Source organism: Aethalodelphis obliquidens, unplaced genomic scaffold (genome assembly GCF_003676395.1).
Source record: "Aethalodelphis obliquidens isolate GAN/ISIS:26980383/991018 unplaced genomic scaffold, ASM367639v1 scaffold9, whole genome shotgun sequence".
Classification (NCBI taxonomy): domain Eukaryota; kingdom Metazoa; phylum Chordata; class Mammalia; order Artiodactyla; family Delphinidae; genus Aethalodelphis; species Aethalodelphis obliquidens.
The window spans coordinates 19,239,501-19,257,831 of NW_020837953.1; the positions used below are offsets into that span (position 1 = coordinate 19,239,501).

General features: G+C 53.7%; 1 protein-coding gene across 2 annotated transcripts in view; it reads left to right on the forward strand.

Moving 5' to 3' along the window:
- Positions 1 to 18,331, forward strand: part of HIVEP3 (HIVEP zinc finger 3) — a 101,323-nt gene that overhangs the window by 38,920 nt on the left and 44,072 nt on the right. For both annotated transcript variants that reach the window (XM_027108912.1, XM_027108913.1), the window contains exons 2-3: positions 1,547 to 7,148; positions 10,966 to 11,111. In XM_027108912.1, the coding sequence (XP_026964713.1) occupies positions 2,079 to 7,148; positions 10,966 to 11,111 (5,216 nt within the window). In that variant the 5' untranslated portion in view covers positions 1,547 to 2,078. The remainder of the gene's footprint in view (positions 1 to 1,546; positions 7,149 to 10,965; positions 11,112 to 18,331) is intronic.

Below are 18,331 nucleotides of genomic sequence, written 5' to 3' on the forward strand. Positions count from 1 at the left end.
CTCATTCTTTTAAAAATATTTATAAAATTTTGTTATAGTTACATTGAAGTCTCTATAGAACCAAGATGGAAAGAAACAAAAAAGGAATAAATTTATAGAATATAATTTTTAGTTAGTTATTGAACTACCTGCCCTTCTGTGGCATGTTACCATGTCTGAGGTCCTGCCATCTGAGCGAAAATTATTTGAGTCTTTCAGACTTGTTAACTTTCTGAGCACTCTGTGAAAGTAGAAGGAAACTTTTCAACACTGCATCAGCAAACACCCAATGAAAATAAAGGTGAGGTCATGAAGGGAGCCTGAGATCAGGATGCCAGGGGCAGAGCAAGCCTGCAGGAGAGGGAAGAAGGCTGCAGAGACACGGTCACCCCCGCCAGACCCTCACCCAGGGGACAGACACCTGCAAGGTGATTGGGGAATAAAATCTGGCCGTGGGGAGCCTGAGTTCAAGGGCTGGCCCTGCCTCTTAGGAACATAGAACCTTAGCAGGCCACCCTCCCTCTGCAGTCCTTAGTTCTGTCCACTGGAAAGTAAGGTGGCTGGCAAGACAAAGTTCACAGTGACTTCCAGCTTTGAAATTCTCACCGTGCTCCTGGGGAGAATGGCTCTGCAATGCCCTTGGAGCCCAGGAAGCCTAGGCTGCCCGACTTTTGGCTGGCCCTGGCAGGGCACACACACTTGGGGCTCTGCTCTGATCAGCTTTGCCCCTCAGTTTGGCAAGGACCCCCATTCTGAACTACTTCCAGGGTATCCTTGGGGCACTGACTGGACAAGGAAAGGTTGAATACCTGGAGGAAACTTCCAGAACGACCCTCCAGCTATTGCTTGGCAGATCTGGTGGTCACGCTGTGTTAGACTGTGAGCTCCCACAGGCTGGGGCAGTGGTTTTAGCTTTTCTATGAAACACTGGTTTGGAAGGTGGGTTAGCAAGGGTTAGCAAAGCCATGAATCATGCCCTTCCTGGACACCCTCAGAACCCGGGGCCAGAGAGAAATACTAACCCGAGAACAGTCCCCCTCTTAGAAAGCTCATCTCCAAAGAACCCACTGGCCCCAACTCTTGCACCAGCCATGGGACCGGCCGGGGTTCCTCCTACAGCATCCACATCCATTTCCATGTTGGACCCCACCGCAGCCCGAGATGCAGTTGAGGCAGGAATTGCTGTTATCCCATTTCATAGATGAGGCAACTGAGGCTTAGGGAGCTGAAACCCACTTGGAGTCACTCTCTGAGCAGAGACCGGAGTCCAAGCCTCCCATAGCTAAGTGCCCTGAGGTTCCCAGAGCCCACCCTGCCTCCTGCTCCCAGCGCTCCACACAGCCACCGTCCTCAGAACCACAGTGGGCATCCCTGGGAATGCAGACAAGGGAGGCACCAGCAGTGCTTCGATGCACAGAGCCTGGAGCTCTGGGTTCAGGTCGGGTCTCCCTGGTTAACCTGTAGGGATCTCACCAGGTCGGAGCTGCCCGAGCTGTGGATGAGTCGCAGTAACTCTCTCTTCTCTTCTCTTCTCTTCTATTTCTGTGTGTGTGCTCTTGTCAAGTAGAAGAGCGTGAATTCCCCTCCGCGGCCGTTCATCTCTAACACGGGACAAAAGGGGAGAAGAGGCGGGACGGAGCTGCCCGCGGCGTCCAGCGTGGCTTCTCTCGTGCGGGGACCAGGGATGCCTGGGCCATGCACACAGCCGTCTCCAGCCGTCAACGGTTCACATAGCACACAGGGGACTTGTGGGGGGCCACTTGCCACTGCCAACTGAAACAATACAATGGCAACACTGACATCCTTCATGACGTTTCCACGACAGACATTCAGGCAGAAAGTGCTGGCGCGTTTTCTGTCTGCAAAGTAGAGGGCCATGCCTCACTGACGTGAATAGACTGGGCCCTGATGACCTGCTCTGAGTCCACTAGCACCCAGTGACACTTGCAAAAAAAACTCCCAAAACCATCTTGGGTTTGGCTTCCACAGCTCTTGACCAATGTGGCCCAAGCCAGACGTCTCCTTGGGACTCTTGGATTATTCGTGAATGCGGCCTGCCCCGACCTTCCCTGAATAGCATCTGAAGTCCCGTGGAGGTCATGGATCCTGAACAAAGTGTCAAGGGCACCAAGAAGGCTGAGGGAAGTCCCCGGAAGCGGCTGACCAAAGGAGAGGCCATTCAGACCAGTGTCTCATCCAGCGCCCCGTACCCAGGCAGCAGCACCGCTGCCACCCAAGAGGGCCCCTTCCAAGAGCTCCTAGCCCCACAGCCCTTCCCAGGCCCCTCATCGGTTCTTAGGGAAGGCTCTCAGGAGAAAGCAGGCCAGCCACAGAATCCCCCCAAGAGGTCCTCCATCGAAGCCTCGGTCCACATCTCGCAGATTCCACAGCACCCTCTGACACCAGCATTCATGTCGCCTGGCAAACCCGAGCATCTCCTGGAGGGGTCCACGTGGCAGCTGGTTGACCCCATGAGACCCGGACCCTCAGGCTCTTTCGTGAGCCCTGGGCTCCATCCTCAGAGCCAGCTCCTCCCTTCCCATGCTTCCATCATTCCTCCCGAGGACCTGCCTGGCATCCCCAAAGTCTTTGTGCCCCGTCCCTCGCAGGTCTCCTTGAAGCCCACAGAAGAGGCACACAAGAAGGAGAGGAAACCGCAGAAACCGGGCAAGTACATATGCCAATACTGCAGCCGCCCCTGTGCCAAGCCCAGCGTGCTCCAGAAACACATCCGCTCGCACACGGGTGAGAGGCCCTACCCCTGTGGCCCCTGCGGCTTCTCCTTCAAGACCAAGAGTAACCTCTACAAGCACAGGAAGTCCCATGCCCACCGCATCAAAGCCGGCCTGGCCTCGGGAATGGGCGGAGAGATGTACCCCCCAGGGCTGGAGATGGAGAGGATCCCTGGGGAAGAGTTTGAGGAACCCACTGAGGGGGAAAGCACAGATTCGGAAGAGGAAACCGGCGGCACGTCCGCTCACCCCGCAGAGCTGTCGCCGAGGCCCAAGCACCCCCTGCTGTCCAGCGGTTTGTACAGCTCTGGGAGCCAGGGTTCCAGCCACGAACGCTGTTCCTTGTCCCAGTCCAGCTCAGCCCCGTCGCTCGAGGACCCTGCTCCCTTCGCAGAGGCCTCATCCGAACACCCCCTGAGCCATAAACCCGAAGACACCCACACGATAAAGCAGAAGCTGGCCCTCCGCTTGAGCGAGAGGAAGAAGGTGATCGACGAGCAGGCGTTCCTGAGCCCGGGCAGCAAAGGGAGCACTGAATCTGGGTATTTCTCGCGCTCCGAGAGCGCCGAGCAGCAGGTCAGCCCCCCAAACACCAATGCCAGGTCCTACGCCGAGATCATCTTCGGCAAGTGTGGGCGGATCGGGCAGCGGACCGCCATGCTGACGGCCACCTCCACCCAGCCCCTCCTGCCCCTGCCCACCGAAGACAAGCCCAGCCTGGTGCCTCTGTCTGTGCCCCGGACGCAGGTGATCGAGCACATCACCAAGCTCATCACCATCAACGAGGCCGTGGTGGACACCAGCGAGATAGACAGCGTGAAGCCCAGGAGGAGCTCCCTGTCACGGCGGAGCAGCATGGAGTCGCCCAAGTCCAGCCTCTACCGGGAGCCCCTGTCCTCCCACAGCGAGAAAACGAAGCCCGAACAATCACTGCTGAGCCTCCAGCACCCGCCCAGCACCACCCCCCCTGTGCCTCTGCTGAGAAGCCACTCAATGCCTTCTGCCACCTGCACCCTCAGTACCCCCCCACACACCTTCCGAGGCAGCTACTCCTTCGACGACCACGTCGCCGACTCGGAAGCCCTGAGCCGCAGCAGTCAACTGTTTACCTCCCACCCCCGGATGCTCAAGCGTCAGCCGGCCATCGAACTACCTTTGGGCGGGGAGTACAGTTCCGAGGAGGCGGGGCCGAGCAGCAAAGAGGCAGCCTCCAAACCCGCAGATGAACCGGAACCCAGGGAAAGCGACCTCACCAAAAAGACCAAGAAGGGTTTGAAAACGAAAGGGGTGATCTATGAATGTAACATATGTGGTGCTCGGTACAAGAAAAGGGACAACTACGAAGCGCATAAAAAGTACTACTGCTCGGAGCTTCAGATGGCAAAGCCCGTCACCGCAGGTGCGCACGTGTCTCCGGAAGCCGAAAAGAGCCAGGCGGAGCACGAGCCCTGGTCCCAGATGATGCATTACAAACTGGGGACCACCTTGGAGCTCACTCCACTGAGGAAGAGGAGGAAAGAGAAGAGCCTCGGGGACGAGGAGGAGCCACCCGCCTTTGAGTCCACAGAGAGTCAGTTCAGCAGCCCTGGGCCATCGGAGGCTGCTCGGAACCTTCCCTTGGAATCCGCCAAGTCACCAGCAGAGCCGAGTAAGTCAGTGCCCTCCCTGGAGGGATCCGCCAGCTTCCAGCCAAGGACTCCCAAGCCAGGGTCCAGTTCAGAATCAGGGAAGGAGAGGAGAACCACGTCCAAAGAAATTTCTGTCATCCAGCACACCAGCTCCTTTGAGAAATCCGACTCTCTGGAGCAGCCCAGCGGCTTGGAAGGGGAAGACAGGTCTGCGGCCCCGTTCTCATCGCCTCCACCCGCCCCGCATGGACGCTCGGCTCACTCCCTGCAGCCCAGGTTGGTCCGTCAGCCCAACATTCAGGTTCCCGAGATCCTGGTGACCGAGGAGCCCAACCGTCCAGACACAGAGCCGGAGCCGCCCCCTAAGGAGCCCGAGAAGACGGAGGAGTTCCAGTGGCCCCAGCGCAGCCAGACACTTGCCCAGCTCCCAGCAGAGAAGCTGCCACCCAAGAAGAAGAGACTGCGCCTGGCGGAGATGGCCCAGTCATCCGGGGAGTCCAGCTTCGAGTCCTCCATGCCTCTGTCTCGCAGCCCGAGCCAGGAGAGCGGTGTCTCTCTGAGCGGGTCCAGCCGCTCCGCCTCCTTCGAGAGGGATGACCACGGAAAAGCCGAGGCTGCCGGGCCCTCGTCCGACACACGCTCCAAACCCTTGGGCACCCACATGCTAACTGTCCCCAGCCACCACCCGCACACCCGCGAGATGCGGAGGTCAGCCTCAGAGCAGAGCCCCAATGTTTCCCACTCCACCCATATGACCGAGACACGCAGCAAATCCTTCGACTACGGCAGCTTGTCCTTGACAGGCCCTTCTGCACCAGCCCCAGCAGCTCCAGCGGCCCCAGCAGCCTCAGCAGCCCCAGCAGAGAGAAGGAAATGCTTTTTGGTGAGACAGGCCTCTCTGAGCAGGCCTCCCGAAACCGAGCCAGAGGCCACCCACAAGGGAAGACAGGAGAGTGAGGAACCAAAGCCCTCATCCAGTAAATCTTCGGCCAAAAGCCCATTGCCCCCGATTTCCTCTGCAGCCACCTCACACAGCGGGCACCCGGGAGGCAAGAGCCAGGCGCAGGACAGACCCCCGCTGGGGGCCACGCCACCCTACACAGAAGCACTGCAGGTGTTCCCCCACCCCATTGCTCAGCTCCCCTTGCAGGAGAAGCCGTACCTGCCCCCGCCTGTCTCCCTTTTCTCCTTCCAGCACCTCCTACAGCATGAGCCAGGGCAGTCTTCAGAGTTCTTCTCCACCCAGGCCATGTCCAGCCTGCTCTCCACACCGTACTCCATGCCCCCGCTTCCTCCCTCCTTATTTCAAGCCCCCCCACTTCCTCTCCAACCGACTGTTCTGCACCCAGGCCAACTCCACCTCCCCCAGCTCATGCCTCACCCAGCCAACATCCCCTTCCGGCAGCCCCCTTCGTTTCTCCCCATGCCTTACCCTGCCTCCTCAGCACTTTCTTCTGGGTTTTTCCTGCCTCTGCAATCCCAGTTCGCCCTTCAGCTCCCTGGTGATGTGGAAAGCCATGTACCCCAGGTCAAAACCAGCCTGGCCACACTGGCAACAGGAACCCCTGGCCTCTCCCCCAGCACAGAGTACAGCGGTGACATCCAGCTGCCCCCCGTGGCTCTGCCATCCAGCTGCTCAGCACCCACGTCAGCCCCTCCGCTGGCTCTGCCTGCCTGTCCAGACACCATGGTGTCTCTGGTTGTGCCTGTCCGCATCCAGACCAACATGCCATCCTATGGGAGCGCCATGTACACCACTCTTTCCCAGATCCTGGTCACCCAGTCCCAGGGCAGCTCAGCAACTGTGGCTCTTCCCAAGTTTGAGGAGCCCTCATGCAAGGGGACGACTGTGTGTGGGGCAGATGTGTACGAGGTTGGGCCCAGACCGGCTGGGGTAAGTGAAGAGCAAAGCAGAGGTTTCCCGACTCCATACCTGAGAGTGCCTGTGACATTACCTGAAAGAAAAGGCACTTCCCTGTCATCAGAGAGTGTCTTGAGCCTGGAGGGGAGTTCATCAACAGTGGGGGGAAGCAAACGTGTCCTTTCACCAGCTGGCAGCCTTGAACTTACCATGGAAACCCAGCAGCAAAAAAGAGTAAAGGAAGAGGAGGCTTCCAAGGCAGATGAAAAACTCGAGCTGGTGAAACCGTGCAGTGTGGTGCTTAGCAGCACCGAGGATAGCAGGAGACTAGAGAAGTCCCACTTGGGCAGCCAGGGCCAGGGCAGGAGGGAAGTAGAGACACTGTCCAGCCTGTCCTCAGATCCATCCGACCCAAAGGAAATTCCTCCCCTTCCTCAGCCCTCATTGCCCCGTGTGACAACCCCGGGCTCAGAGGCTATGAAGGAATATGCCCAGCCGTCTGGTAAACCTCACCGAAGAGGGTTGCTCCCACTGAGTGTGAAGAAAGAAGATTCCAAGGAACAACCTGACCTCCCTCCACTGGCACCTCTCAGCTCACAGCCTCTGTCAGAAACGTCCCCCAGGCCAGCCAAGTTGCAAGAAGGTACGGACTCAAAGAAGGTACTGCAGTTCCCCAGCCTCCACACGACCACTAATGTCAGTTGGTGCTATTTAAACTACATTAAGCCAAATCACATCCAGCATGCAGATAGGAGGTCCTCTGTTTACGCTGGTTGGTGCATAAGTTTGTACAACCCCAACCTTCCGGGGGTTTCCACTAAAGCTGCTTTGTCCCTCCTGAGGTCTAAGCAGAAGGTGAGCAAAGAGACATACACCATGGCCACAGCTCTGCATCCTGAGACGGGAAGGCTTGTGCCATCCAGCTCCCGCAAGCCCCGCATGACAGAGGTGAGTTCAGCCTTGTTTTTCTTCTCCCCACTGATTTTAAAAGTCTTTGGTGAGCTTTTAAAGCCACATTCTCCTCAAGTTCCATTTGCAAAATGAGAGCCAACTGAGTGGGCAGATTTCCTCTCTATCAGCTGTGACTGATCACCTTATTTATTGGGTTTCTTTGTCAGTGTCCCTCATATCATTGGACTAGATACATTTCAATAAAGTGAGCTTTAAAGTGATCCACTTTCCCATTAGCTTCTATTGAAAAATCAAAGACACAATCTCAGCCAAAAGACAGATGGAAAACTGCCACTCCAACATACATTTCTCCCTTATCTGGTTAGTCTTTTCCTATTCTTCACATCTACTATTTCTGTTCTCTGATGCCACTTGAAATCTTCCCATTGTCAGAGAGTCTAGAATTGGACGCAAATGACTCCTGAAATATTCCTTCTTTCTTTTCTGTGAGTAGGAGAGCAAATAGAGCTTGGCTGCAGTATCCCTCTTTACCAGTAGGTGGCAATGTCACAGCTTGACTCGTCTATGCTGGTGGTAGCGCACAGCCCCGACCAAGGGCTCATGTTTACTCCATTGCCTCTGACTTGAGGCTGCATCAGGAGGCATAAAATGAACTGATCCCTGCAAGTTCAGGAAGATTGACATTTGATAATTCCAAGTTTGCTTCAGACCAGTGACACCTCCATATCCTGACAAGGCCAGCATAAGGATTTAGGCCATGATGTGCTATGCTGACTTGATATTTGTGGAATAACAATTGGTCTTATTGGTTGAGTAGCCTCACTGTGCCAGGCATTGCTCTGTGCCCTTGAATCCAGTTGATACTCGTCTCTACCTGTGAGGTAGCAGTATCATCTTCATTCTGTAGATGAGGGAACTGAGGGCCAGAGGGTGAGAGAGGCCCAGGTCACAGGGCAAATATTTGGCAAACCCAGAATTTGAACCCAAACCTGTCTGACTCCAGAGAGTCTATTTTTCTTCTTTCAGTTATTTGAGGAAAGAAAACCTTAAAAGTGACTGCAAGTTTAGAGATGTTCATTAGTGTGTCTTCAGATTCTTTGACCAAATAAGTCCCCTAAATTCCTATTGTAGATAAATGAACAAAACTATGTTCGATAACTTCTCCTATATTTGTATCCTGCTCTTTTATTGAGTGACTTTTGTGCATTGAATTTGTCCTTAGCTCTACTGGATATTCTTCACCAAACTGTTTCCCAAATTTATTCTCTAAATATCCTTGTCAGTCTATAGACATCCTTAAATGAGGTGTCCACTTTCGCCATAAACATCATGACTGATTTTCTCTCCAGTGTCTCTTACGGGCTATGGCTACTCCCAAGAAGCTGTTGTAATTATATTCACACTTAGAACTTATAGTGCACTTACTATGTACCAGGTACTGTGCTCAGTGTTACTTTTATCCTCACAACCAACCTTGACAGGGTTCTATATCACTATGTGATTGATAAAGAGACAAAAGCATAAAGAAGTCAGGTGACTTGCACAAGGCCCCACACACAGTAAATATCCTGGATTCAAAACTAGATCTCACTCCAAAGTTCTTCTGGATGCTCAGGACTGCCCCTCTGTTTTAATGATTGAACACTGAAAGGTGGTTTACGAAAAACAAAGAGTTAATTTGTCTTAACTGGGTTTGGCAATCATTTGTTCAAAATGCTGCTTTCCTAAAATGAGCTGAACTGTGCACACTTTTTCCTGGAACATTCCATTTGATTCACTGGCATGTTTCCTACCAGAAGCTCACCAGTCTGGTCCGTTAATGTAACTGCATGGCCCACTGATTGATGCCTTTCTATAATTACACCTCTTTCTGGTCTCTGCTTGCATATCTCCAGTGACTGGGTGCTCAGAACCTCTTAGTACAACCCAGCCAATCTTGGGACAGTGCTTTAAGAAAGGTCCCTATTATACTGAGCTGACATTTGTCATCCCATAGCTTCCATTCCCTGTCAGTAGCTCTGAAAAGACCCTTTGGGCTATATCAGCATTTCAAAGCTCTTCCTAACCATCTTTGTGCAGGTCTAGGCCACCCAATCAGGTTTGAGTTTGGTCACATACATTTTTTTTCAATTTTAAGCCCTGGAGAAACCCAAGCTTATACAAGAGTTCACTCTGCAGCCACATTTCATCCCCCAGGTTTCTCCTTCCTTTTTCTCTTTGGGGATCATTTTGACAACCACATGCACTATTGCGAAGAAATTAAGAGCAAGGGCTTCAGTGCCAAGTTGCCCGAATTTGAATCCCACTATCTCACTTACTGATTGACCTTGGGCCAATTACTTAACCTCTCTGCACCTTGGTTTCCTCATCTATAAAATAGAGACAATAATCATTCTTGGCTCATAAGACTGTAGAGGTAATTAAATGAGTTAAAATATGCAAGTGTGTTTAGAACAGTGGTTGGCACATTGGCACTTGATCATCATTATCTGCAGTTATTCACATTATTATCATTAAAAGCTAAAGTGGATCCCTGCTCAATTCCAACAGTGTTTCCTGGTAGAGTGGCTCCTGCCACCAAAACCAGCCTCCTCTAGCTTGGCCCTGACATCACAGCTGGTTGTGAGACAGAAGTCATTCATCAGCCTGGGGGAGGCCTCTTTGTCCTTCCAAGGATGGCCCAGATGGCAGACTGAGATGGAAGTGAAAACAGCAATGCTCTGGAAATCCCTGGGTATTGCATAAAATCACCTGCCTTCTGCCAAAGCAGCAGTCCGTAGCCTCACTTGGTTTCCACTCCCCATCTCCAATTCTGAAGAGATTTTTTTTGGGGGGGGGGTCACTGAGTCATAGAAGTTGACCCTGGAATGAATCTCCAAGATGGTCTAATCCCCTCAGACTCTGAGGCCCAGAGAGGTGAAGTAATGCAGTGGCCTATGTGGGGCTAGAACTCAGATTCCCTGATTCCCAACCAGCTACCTTTCTGCTCAGCCCCAGCCCATCCTTGTAGGGGCAGGTGTGGTGACTGGCACAGGGACTTCTGTCCTTAGATTGTCCCAGCACCAGGAGACAGGGTCGCTCCTCCTGTGGGCTGTCAACAGTGCAGTTCCTCGTGACCTTAATGACAGTGGCATGAAGTAGGATAAGAATCTCACTGCTGGCCCCAGCCCCCAGCCCAGCATCGCTGCTCCCTATTAAAGGGTGCACCCACCCCTGCCACCATCAGAGGATCTGGGGGACATGTTATCCAGACAGCTCTCACCACCGAGGCCCTTATCTCTTGAAGAGAACAGCTTCCCTGAGATGCACACCCGCCAGGCCCATCAGTGGGTGGCACACAGCTTCTCTGTGTCCGGCTCGGGGGTGGGGGGCTGGGGGGGTGCTATTGGTCAGGGCCTTCAGGAGACCTGCGTTCTGCTCCCAGCAATGCCCTTAACTTGCTGTGTGACCTTGACTTTCTCATCTATAAAAGAGAATTGGGCTGGTTAATCTCCAAAGGTGGGGCCTTCATTTATGCATTCAGCATTCCTCAAATGCCTTCTCTGAGGCTGGTGTGACCGAGGAGGCCAAGATGAGGACCTGTCCCCAGAAGCCCCTAGACTAGTGTGAAAAAGCGAGCAAACGCAGCTCTCATGGGAAGGCCTGGTCTTCCCTGGAAAAAGACCTGGTCAGAGTCCCAGTTCTGACTTCACCTCTCTGAGGATCCGTTTCCCTCCTTCTGTAAAGTGGGGCTAAGAGCACCTCTTCACTGGGTAGAGGGAGGATGAAGTGTAGGTGTGCGATGCCATCGAAGGCATCATTCCATGACCACCCGTTAACCAGCCATGATTTTGTCGTTCCTGCGGTGGGCCAGGTTCGCCTCCCTTCGCTGGTTCCCCCGGAAGGCCAGAAAGAGATAGCTAGAGTGGAGAAGGAAGAGGAGAAGCGAGGGAAGCCGGAGGAGGACGCTCCTGCCTCCAAGAGAGGGGAGCCGGCGAGGATCAAAATCTTCGAAGGAGGGTAAGAATCACCTTTGGTTTGCAATGTCTGCTTCCCATGCAGTAAGAGCTCGCGCCCGCCCAAGGGCTGGGGGTGGTGTCATCTGCGTTCAGAGGTGGTGAGCATCTCAACGGGCAGGGCTGTGCCCACAGGAGCCCTGGGCTTCCGGCCTTCCAGGAGGTGACATCTTTGTGCGACTCGCTGACCACCTCTGTTAAGGAATGCGGGGTCCTTGGTTGGGGGTGGGGTATGCCAGGTATGTGCTGGGGACTGGAGCCGCCTGGGTCTTCCCCCAGCCCCTCTTTCCTCACATGCTGGCTGGGTTCCTAGACCCCGCATTGGGATTGATAGTGATTCTCCCAGGTCCTGTCCGGACTGCTGTTAACCTTGGTGTATGTTCCCCAGAAGTCACCTCTGTCCTCTAAGCAGCCACCGTGGCAGGCCTGGTGTCCCACAGGGGGACTCGGGCTCTGCTGACAAGGCTGTTTACAGGGCTGATAGCGCACTGCACCTACCAGCTGTGTACACCGGTCTCTGTTCTGACTGGCTGGAGTCCAGGATTCATTGGTTGGTCAACATTTAGAATAATACCCCTGGTTTTTCACCGTTGGTTCTTTGTCTTTGTAAACCTCATGATAGAAACATCTCAGAACTCTCAACTGTGGGGCTCCCCGGGCTCCGGCAGGCTGCCTGGTTTCAGACCTGCTTTGTAGAAGTGTTGTGCAAGCTGTGTTCTTTGTGACCACGTGTGTGCTTCTCGGGACGTGGGTGTCTGTACGCAGGTCCCGTGGTGTCTGTCTCAGGGTCCTGTGTCTGTGTCCCCAGTGTGATCAATGCAGCCCTCGTCCTACCCAGTCCTGAGGGATAACAGCACGGAGGAGAACCTACCTCCAAAGGAGGATGGTCCCCATGAGCCCCAGCCAACACGGAACGTTATGGTACCTACAGTCCTCCAGCACCTGCGGGTGCCTAACTCACAAGGTCAAAGTGGGAGGTGCTGGATTCCTCTGTAGCGCTGGGAGAGCAGACACTACCCAGCTCCCCAAGGCCACCAGTGGGCATCCTCCGGTGGCACTGACCAGCAGGGCCTCTCAGCAGAGGGAGTGTTTGGAAACTGAACTTGGGGGTTTGGGTTGTCATAGTGACAGGGAGGGGGTCAGGGAGGGCAGACATCCTGCAGTGGCAGGGACCCGACCCCCGGGGAGAGAAATATCCTTTTCAGAGTTCCAGTAACTGCTCCACTGAAACACTAGACCAGAGATTTTTCGAAATATTTGCCCTCTCTCCATCTGGGGACTGACGGGTATCCTCTTCTGCTACTTGGTTAGAGCGCCCCCGTGTGTCTCTGTGTTCTCACATCATTGGGGTCCTCCAAAGGCCACATAAGACTTCGTCCTGGGATGGGTGCGTCGGTCACAGCCTTCTCCCAGCAGTTTCAAGGACCATCTGTGGGGCCCCAGGGGGTGGCTGAGTGTTAGCGGCCATGAAGGAGGGGGTTTGCTTCTGCCCTGACAGGCAACTGTCCCCAGACTGGAGATCTGGTGCCAGGCGGCTCCCTGCTGCCCTCATTACCCCCCCCCCGGAAGCCTGAGCCCCGAAGGGCAGTTGTCAGGAGCCTCTCCCCACCGCAGTTAGTTCACAGCTTCAGCCACCAGAGTCTCTGCCACACGGTCTCCCTTCAGCTGAAAGGTGAAGGCCACACCTGAGTCCCCTTCTCCTCTTCCTACAGCCTAGGCAGTGGTCCTCCCTGTAACCTACCCCCACCATCCCACCCAGGTCATCACTTAATCCTACCCGCTCTGTTCAGAATCTCCCTCTCTTCCCAGGTCCAGCATCCCTGCCCCCGAGCAGCTCTCCCACTTAGCTGTTCCACTCAGACCATCCCCTCCCCTCTCCAGCTCTGCTTCCCATCTGTAAAAGGGGATCATGACATACTTTGTGGGTGGTCGGGGGATCCTGTTCCCGCCCCGGGTAAAGGCTGCAGTTCACGGTGCTGACAAAGGGTATCGGAGCATTTTTTCACTATTGTGTGCGTCGCTTTTATCCCCTCCAGGATGACCTCACCCTATCTGTCAGCTGCGAAGAAAGTCACCCTCACTGCCTCTACCTGTCACATCTGATTTGAGCACTTTGGTGGGGGGGTTATGTAATGCCATCGGTCAGGTCATCTTCTCCTGCAGCCCCGCTGTCCCATCTGGGCCCCTGCTGTACCTCCCACCCTCCCTTCTGGTGACCCCTCAACATTTACAGCTCTCTTGGGGCTGGTGTCACCCCCAGGAGGATTGGCAAATCTGGGCATGAGAGTGTGGGTTGCCACAGAACTGGGGGCACCTCTGGCATTTCATGGACAGGGCTGGGTATGTGACCATCCTAGCACCAACCACAGAACCACTTGTCCCACCCAAAATGCCAAGGGTGCCCCCACCCAGAAACACTGACTAGAACCTTCAGGCACACCCACCTGAGGTCACCAGGGCTTTGCCTTAGGCCCATTCCTTCCTCTCTCCCTTCCTCCCTCCCTTTTTTTCGTTCTTTCTTTTGTGTATTTTTTTAACACAGCAAGTATTTGTACTTCACTCCAGTACCTATTTGACGAGGGTCTGCAATGGGGTTCTGTTCCTGGGAGTCACTCAGGCCAGCCAAGGCCGAGAGAGTAAGATGGGACAGTGGTGCCTTGTGCACTGACTCTTCAGGCTTCCACCCAGAAGCTTCTGCTCCCATCTCATCTTCCAGGGCAAACTGCAGGCCTCACCCAGCTCCCTGAGAGTAGGGAAGCACAGCCCTGCCATGCACAGGGGAGGACCAGGGCTCTTTGGTAGATAGCACTGACTACACCAGAGGATTTACCATACATCTGCAACTTGTTGTTTCTACTCAGTGATGTTCTGAGATGTAGTCAGGTTGATCCATAGAGATCTAATTCATGGCCATGAGTCAAGAGACCAGACGGCAAGAGTAGATGCTGGATGAGTCCAGCAGGCAGGAGTCTTCTCATCACTAGTCTCCTTACTGTTCTTCTTGATCTTCAGCCCAGCAGTTGGTCAATCACTCAGTCCATCCAGGAGGAGCTATTTATTCAGTGCCTTATGGGTGCTCTGTGCCAGAAGATGCCCAGAGCCGAGGGGGTAAACTGGGGTTCTCCTCTCGAGGAGCCTGGTTCAGGTGCAGCACAAGGCCCGGTGCTGAGGTGTGGACCCCCAGTATTGAGATACTCACAGCGGGCAAGGACTCCCGAGGCTGGAGTAGCCAGAGCTGGCTTCCTGGAGGGGGAGGGCTAGGCCTGGAGGGTTCATGAGACTGGGACAGGCAGAGAGGAAAGGTGGGTCGGTCGTCAGTCTGGGTATGATGGTGACTCACGTACCTGGTCAGTCGGACTGGTTTCTTCTGGCCATGAGTGGTCTCCCTGGTCGCCGTCATCCACCTCCGTGGCTTCAAACCTCACTGTGTCAAGGACACTAAATCTGAGTGTCCAGCTGGGACCTCGCTCCTGAACTAGAGACCGTTGCTTCTGATGCCTCGCAGGCACCTCTGCCCGGGAGACCAGGGCACCTCGAACTCAGCATGAGTTGGACCAAGCCCTCCAGTTGCCACCAACGACATCTCCTTCCACATCCAGAGCCCAGATGATGTGCCCAGCCCTTCACACTCAAAACCTTAGTGTCATCTTGGACACCTTCTTCTCCCCCAACCCTCCCCCTTCCAATTAGTCCCCAAAGTCTGGTGTCCACACCAAGTGGTCCATGACTCAGAGGTGGTCTCTCTGCACTCCCTGTACCACGGCTCTTACCCCCTCTCTCCAGGCCCCCATGTTGGTGCTATTGGGTGTCCTTGATCATGGTTCTGCCTGTGTCACACCTCTGCTCCAGGGCCTTCTGTGGCTGCCTTACCTGCCGGATCCAGTTGAAACTCAGGCTGGTCTTCCCGGCCCCACAGCCTCACTCACCCCTGTTGTGCTTCACCTTCTGTGCCTGCTGGCTCTGCCCATTGCCAAATCCTAGCCACCTCCAAAGGGCAGTACTCAGCGCTCTCCTCCGATTAACCTCTCAGATCCCTCCATACTCCCTAGTTCTCAGCGTTACTTCTGGAATAACAGTGGTACTGAAATCCATTCCTGTCTCCCCTGCAAGTCCCCTCTTGCCTTGGGTCCTAGGGCCATGCTTTGTCCACGCTATGCATCCGTTCCTATTTACCGCATTGATTTCCGGCACACAGCCCGTGCCCTGCATTCCCCATCCCTTCCACACCCGAACACAGTCTGCATCTTCCAGGCAGCCTCCGGGAGTGCCCATCAAGAGCATGTTGACTTTCTCACCCAGCATCCCTGCATTTGCCTCGGTTGTTTTAGAAGGGCTCCTTTGTTACGAGAATGTTGACTTTACACCTACAAGGTTATATGGTTCATTGAGGGTAATGCCTGTGTTGTCCTAACTCAAGTTCACTTGTTGCAAGGAAAGCTGAGAGCTCAGCCCAAAGGGCTGGTGTGGAAGAAGAGGCTAGAATTGATAGGAACTACCTGGATGCCAAAAGTGCTCATCCAGGCCCAGCTGGGGGGGTGAGCGGGGGAGGGGTCGGTGCTTAGGCCTGAAGGGAATGATGGGATCGGAGGGTGAAACCATAGAGGTCAGGCCCAGCAGGGGTGGGGAGTCCTCAGAAAGGTGGCCGTTGTCAAGGGGCAAGGGGTGGGCTGGGTTTAGAGGGGCAGCCCAGCCTTAGCTTGGAACTGGAATACAGGGCAGGAGACAGAAGCCCAGCTGTGGGCTGGGCCAGTGAGTGTAGGTATGGTGACTCACAGGCATGGGGCTGTCCGGGGCTGCCCCCCAAGCCCTTCAGGCCTTCAGCAGAAGGCATCCACGCCAGACCCTGCCACTGCCAGTGGCAGGACTCAGCCATTGAGGGAGGGCCATCTGTGCTCCTGTCCAAGGGTACTGACTCCCATCTCTTCTCAGCTCCCCAGTACCGCCCAACACATCCCTCCAGCCACTGCCTCTCTCCTAGCCCATTCAGTTCAGTACATCCAAACTTAAAGTTTCCCACCTTAACAACATTCCTTTGACTAAAGGGCTTACTCGCCAGATTTTTCTGTTTTCCTAAAAAGGAAAACTCCGGAAAGCGATGACTATACTTGCGCACGTCTCATCTTTCCTCCCATCCTCTCTCAGACTCATGCCGGTGGGGCGCTGGACTCATCACACCTCAAAAGCTGCACTTATCAAGGTCCACAGTGACCTCCAACGCTGAGGAATTCCGTGGTCAGTTCTCATTTCTCTTCTTTCCTGAGCTACTGGCAGCATTTGACACAGGTGACCCCTCCACCCTCCTCGAAACACTTTGTCCCCTGGCTTCCAGGCGGCCATCTTTCTTGACCCTCCTCTTCTTTGCCAGCAGCACTTTCTCGTCATCTTTGGTGATTTCCCACCATCTCCTGATCTCTAAACATTAGGACCCCCAGGGCTCAGCCCCTGGGCTTCCCCTTTTCTCTGTGTAAACTCACTCCCAAGGTGGCTCTGTGTACCATCTATAGGCTGATGACTCCCAGACTCGCCTTTCCCGCCAGACTTCTCCCCGGAGCTCCGTGTCAGGTCTCAGCCATCTGTGTGATGGTCACCTGGGCGTTCAATGAACTCATCCTTAGAACACAGCACAGCAGATGCTGAAGAACCACTGTGACTCCTGGGGCTCTTGGTATATTTGTTAAAGAAATTATTTTGAAAGTTTGCTTAATTTGGTACAGTTCCACTTGAAGGAGTTATATTTTTAACAGGTGTGCTTTTCTATCTCATGTATTTTCATTTCTAATAGCTGAATTTATTTTTATTGAGGTCTGAGAGTTTATGCGGTATATCCACGTGTTGTTTATCGTGTACCTGTATTTTTAAAGCAAGCACGCATGCGCACTCATACGTGTGTGCGTATTTATGAAATAGTAGCTTGGAGAGAATAGTTTTAATTTTAAAAAACTTAAAGTTGGTTTGCTAATAATTTTTCACAAACCCATTCCTTCTTGGACTTTGAAACCTAAAAGTGCAGCATATTTTCCATCCTAAATTTCTACTCTGTATAGCCCCATCTTACTGTGAACTCCAGATTAAGGACGTTGTTGAAGTATGCCTTTGGGAAGATTTGTTACCTCTCTATTTATTGGGGAACAAATTGATTAAACTATGAATTACATACATAATAATAAGTTGGAGGTTTTGGGATAGGGGTAAAGAATAAACTCCGCAGGTAAACCGCTCTAAAAATCCAAACTGGAACAAAAAAAGCCTGCTACCAAAGCATTCGTAACGTAAAGGTGGTGATTTGTAAACATGGGCAGAGAAACTGTGTGCATTTGCTCATTCGCTGAATGTCTTTTTGAAAGTTTTTTTGAGTGGCCAAAGAAAAAAAGATATACTTTGAAAGAAGGAAGCAAAACCACTTGTTCAAACTCTGCACAGGCAACTTCATTTTTCCTGTCGTCAGGCCCCAGACGGCTCTGTCTCACCTCCATTAACAAATCCTGTCAACTCACCCTGAATCTGCCCATTTCTCCCACCTCCTGGGTCAAACCACTGCCAAGATTCATCTGGTTTGTCACAGTGTCCCGCTGTAATCTCCTGCTTCCACCCTTACCCACTACAGTGTATTCTCAACCCGGCAACCAGAATGATCCTGTTTAACACCAGCAGACCCTGGCACTCCCACTCTGCACCCTCCACAGCCCACAAGTGGCCTGTGTGTGCTGGCCCCAGGTCCTCCCTGACCTCTGCCTACCCCTCTACCCCTTGCTTCCTGTGCTCCAGCCGAGGATCTCTTTGTCAGACATGCTTCTGCCTCGGGGCCTTTGCACTTGCTGTGCCCGCTGCCTTGAACACTTTTTTTTTAAATAAATTAATTTATTTTATTTATTTATTTTTGGCTGTGTTGGGTCTTCGTTGCTGCGCGCGGGCTTTCTCTAGTTGGGGCGAGCGGGGGCTACTCTTCGCCTCAGTGTGCGGGCTTCTCATTGTGGTGGCTTCTCTTGTTGTGGAGCACGGGCTCTAGGCACGTGGGCTTCAGTAGTTGTGGCACGTGGGCTCAGTAGTTGTGGCTCGTGGGCTCTAGAGTGCAGGCTCAGTAGCTGTGGCATATGGGCTTAGTTGCTCCGTGGCATGTGGGATCTTCCCGGACCAGGGCTCGAACCGGTGTCCCCTGCATTGGCAGGCGGATTCTTAACCACTGCGCCACCAGGGAAGCCTCTACCTTGAACACTTTTTCCAGGG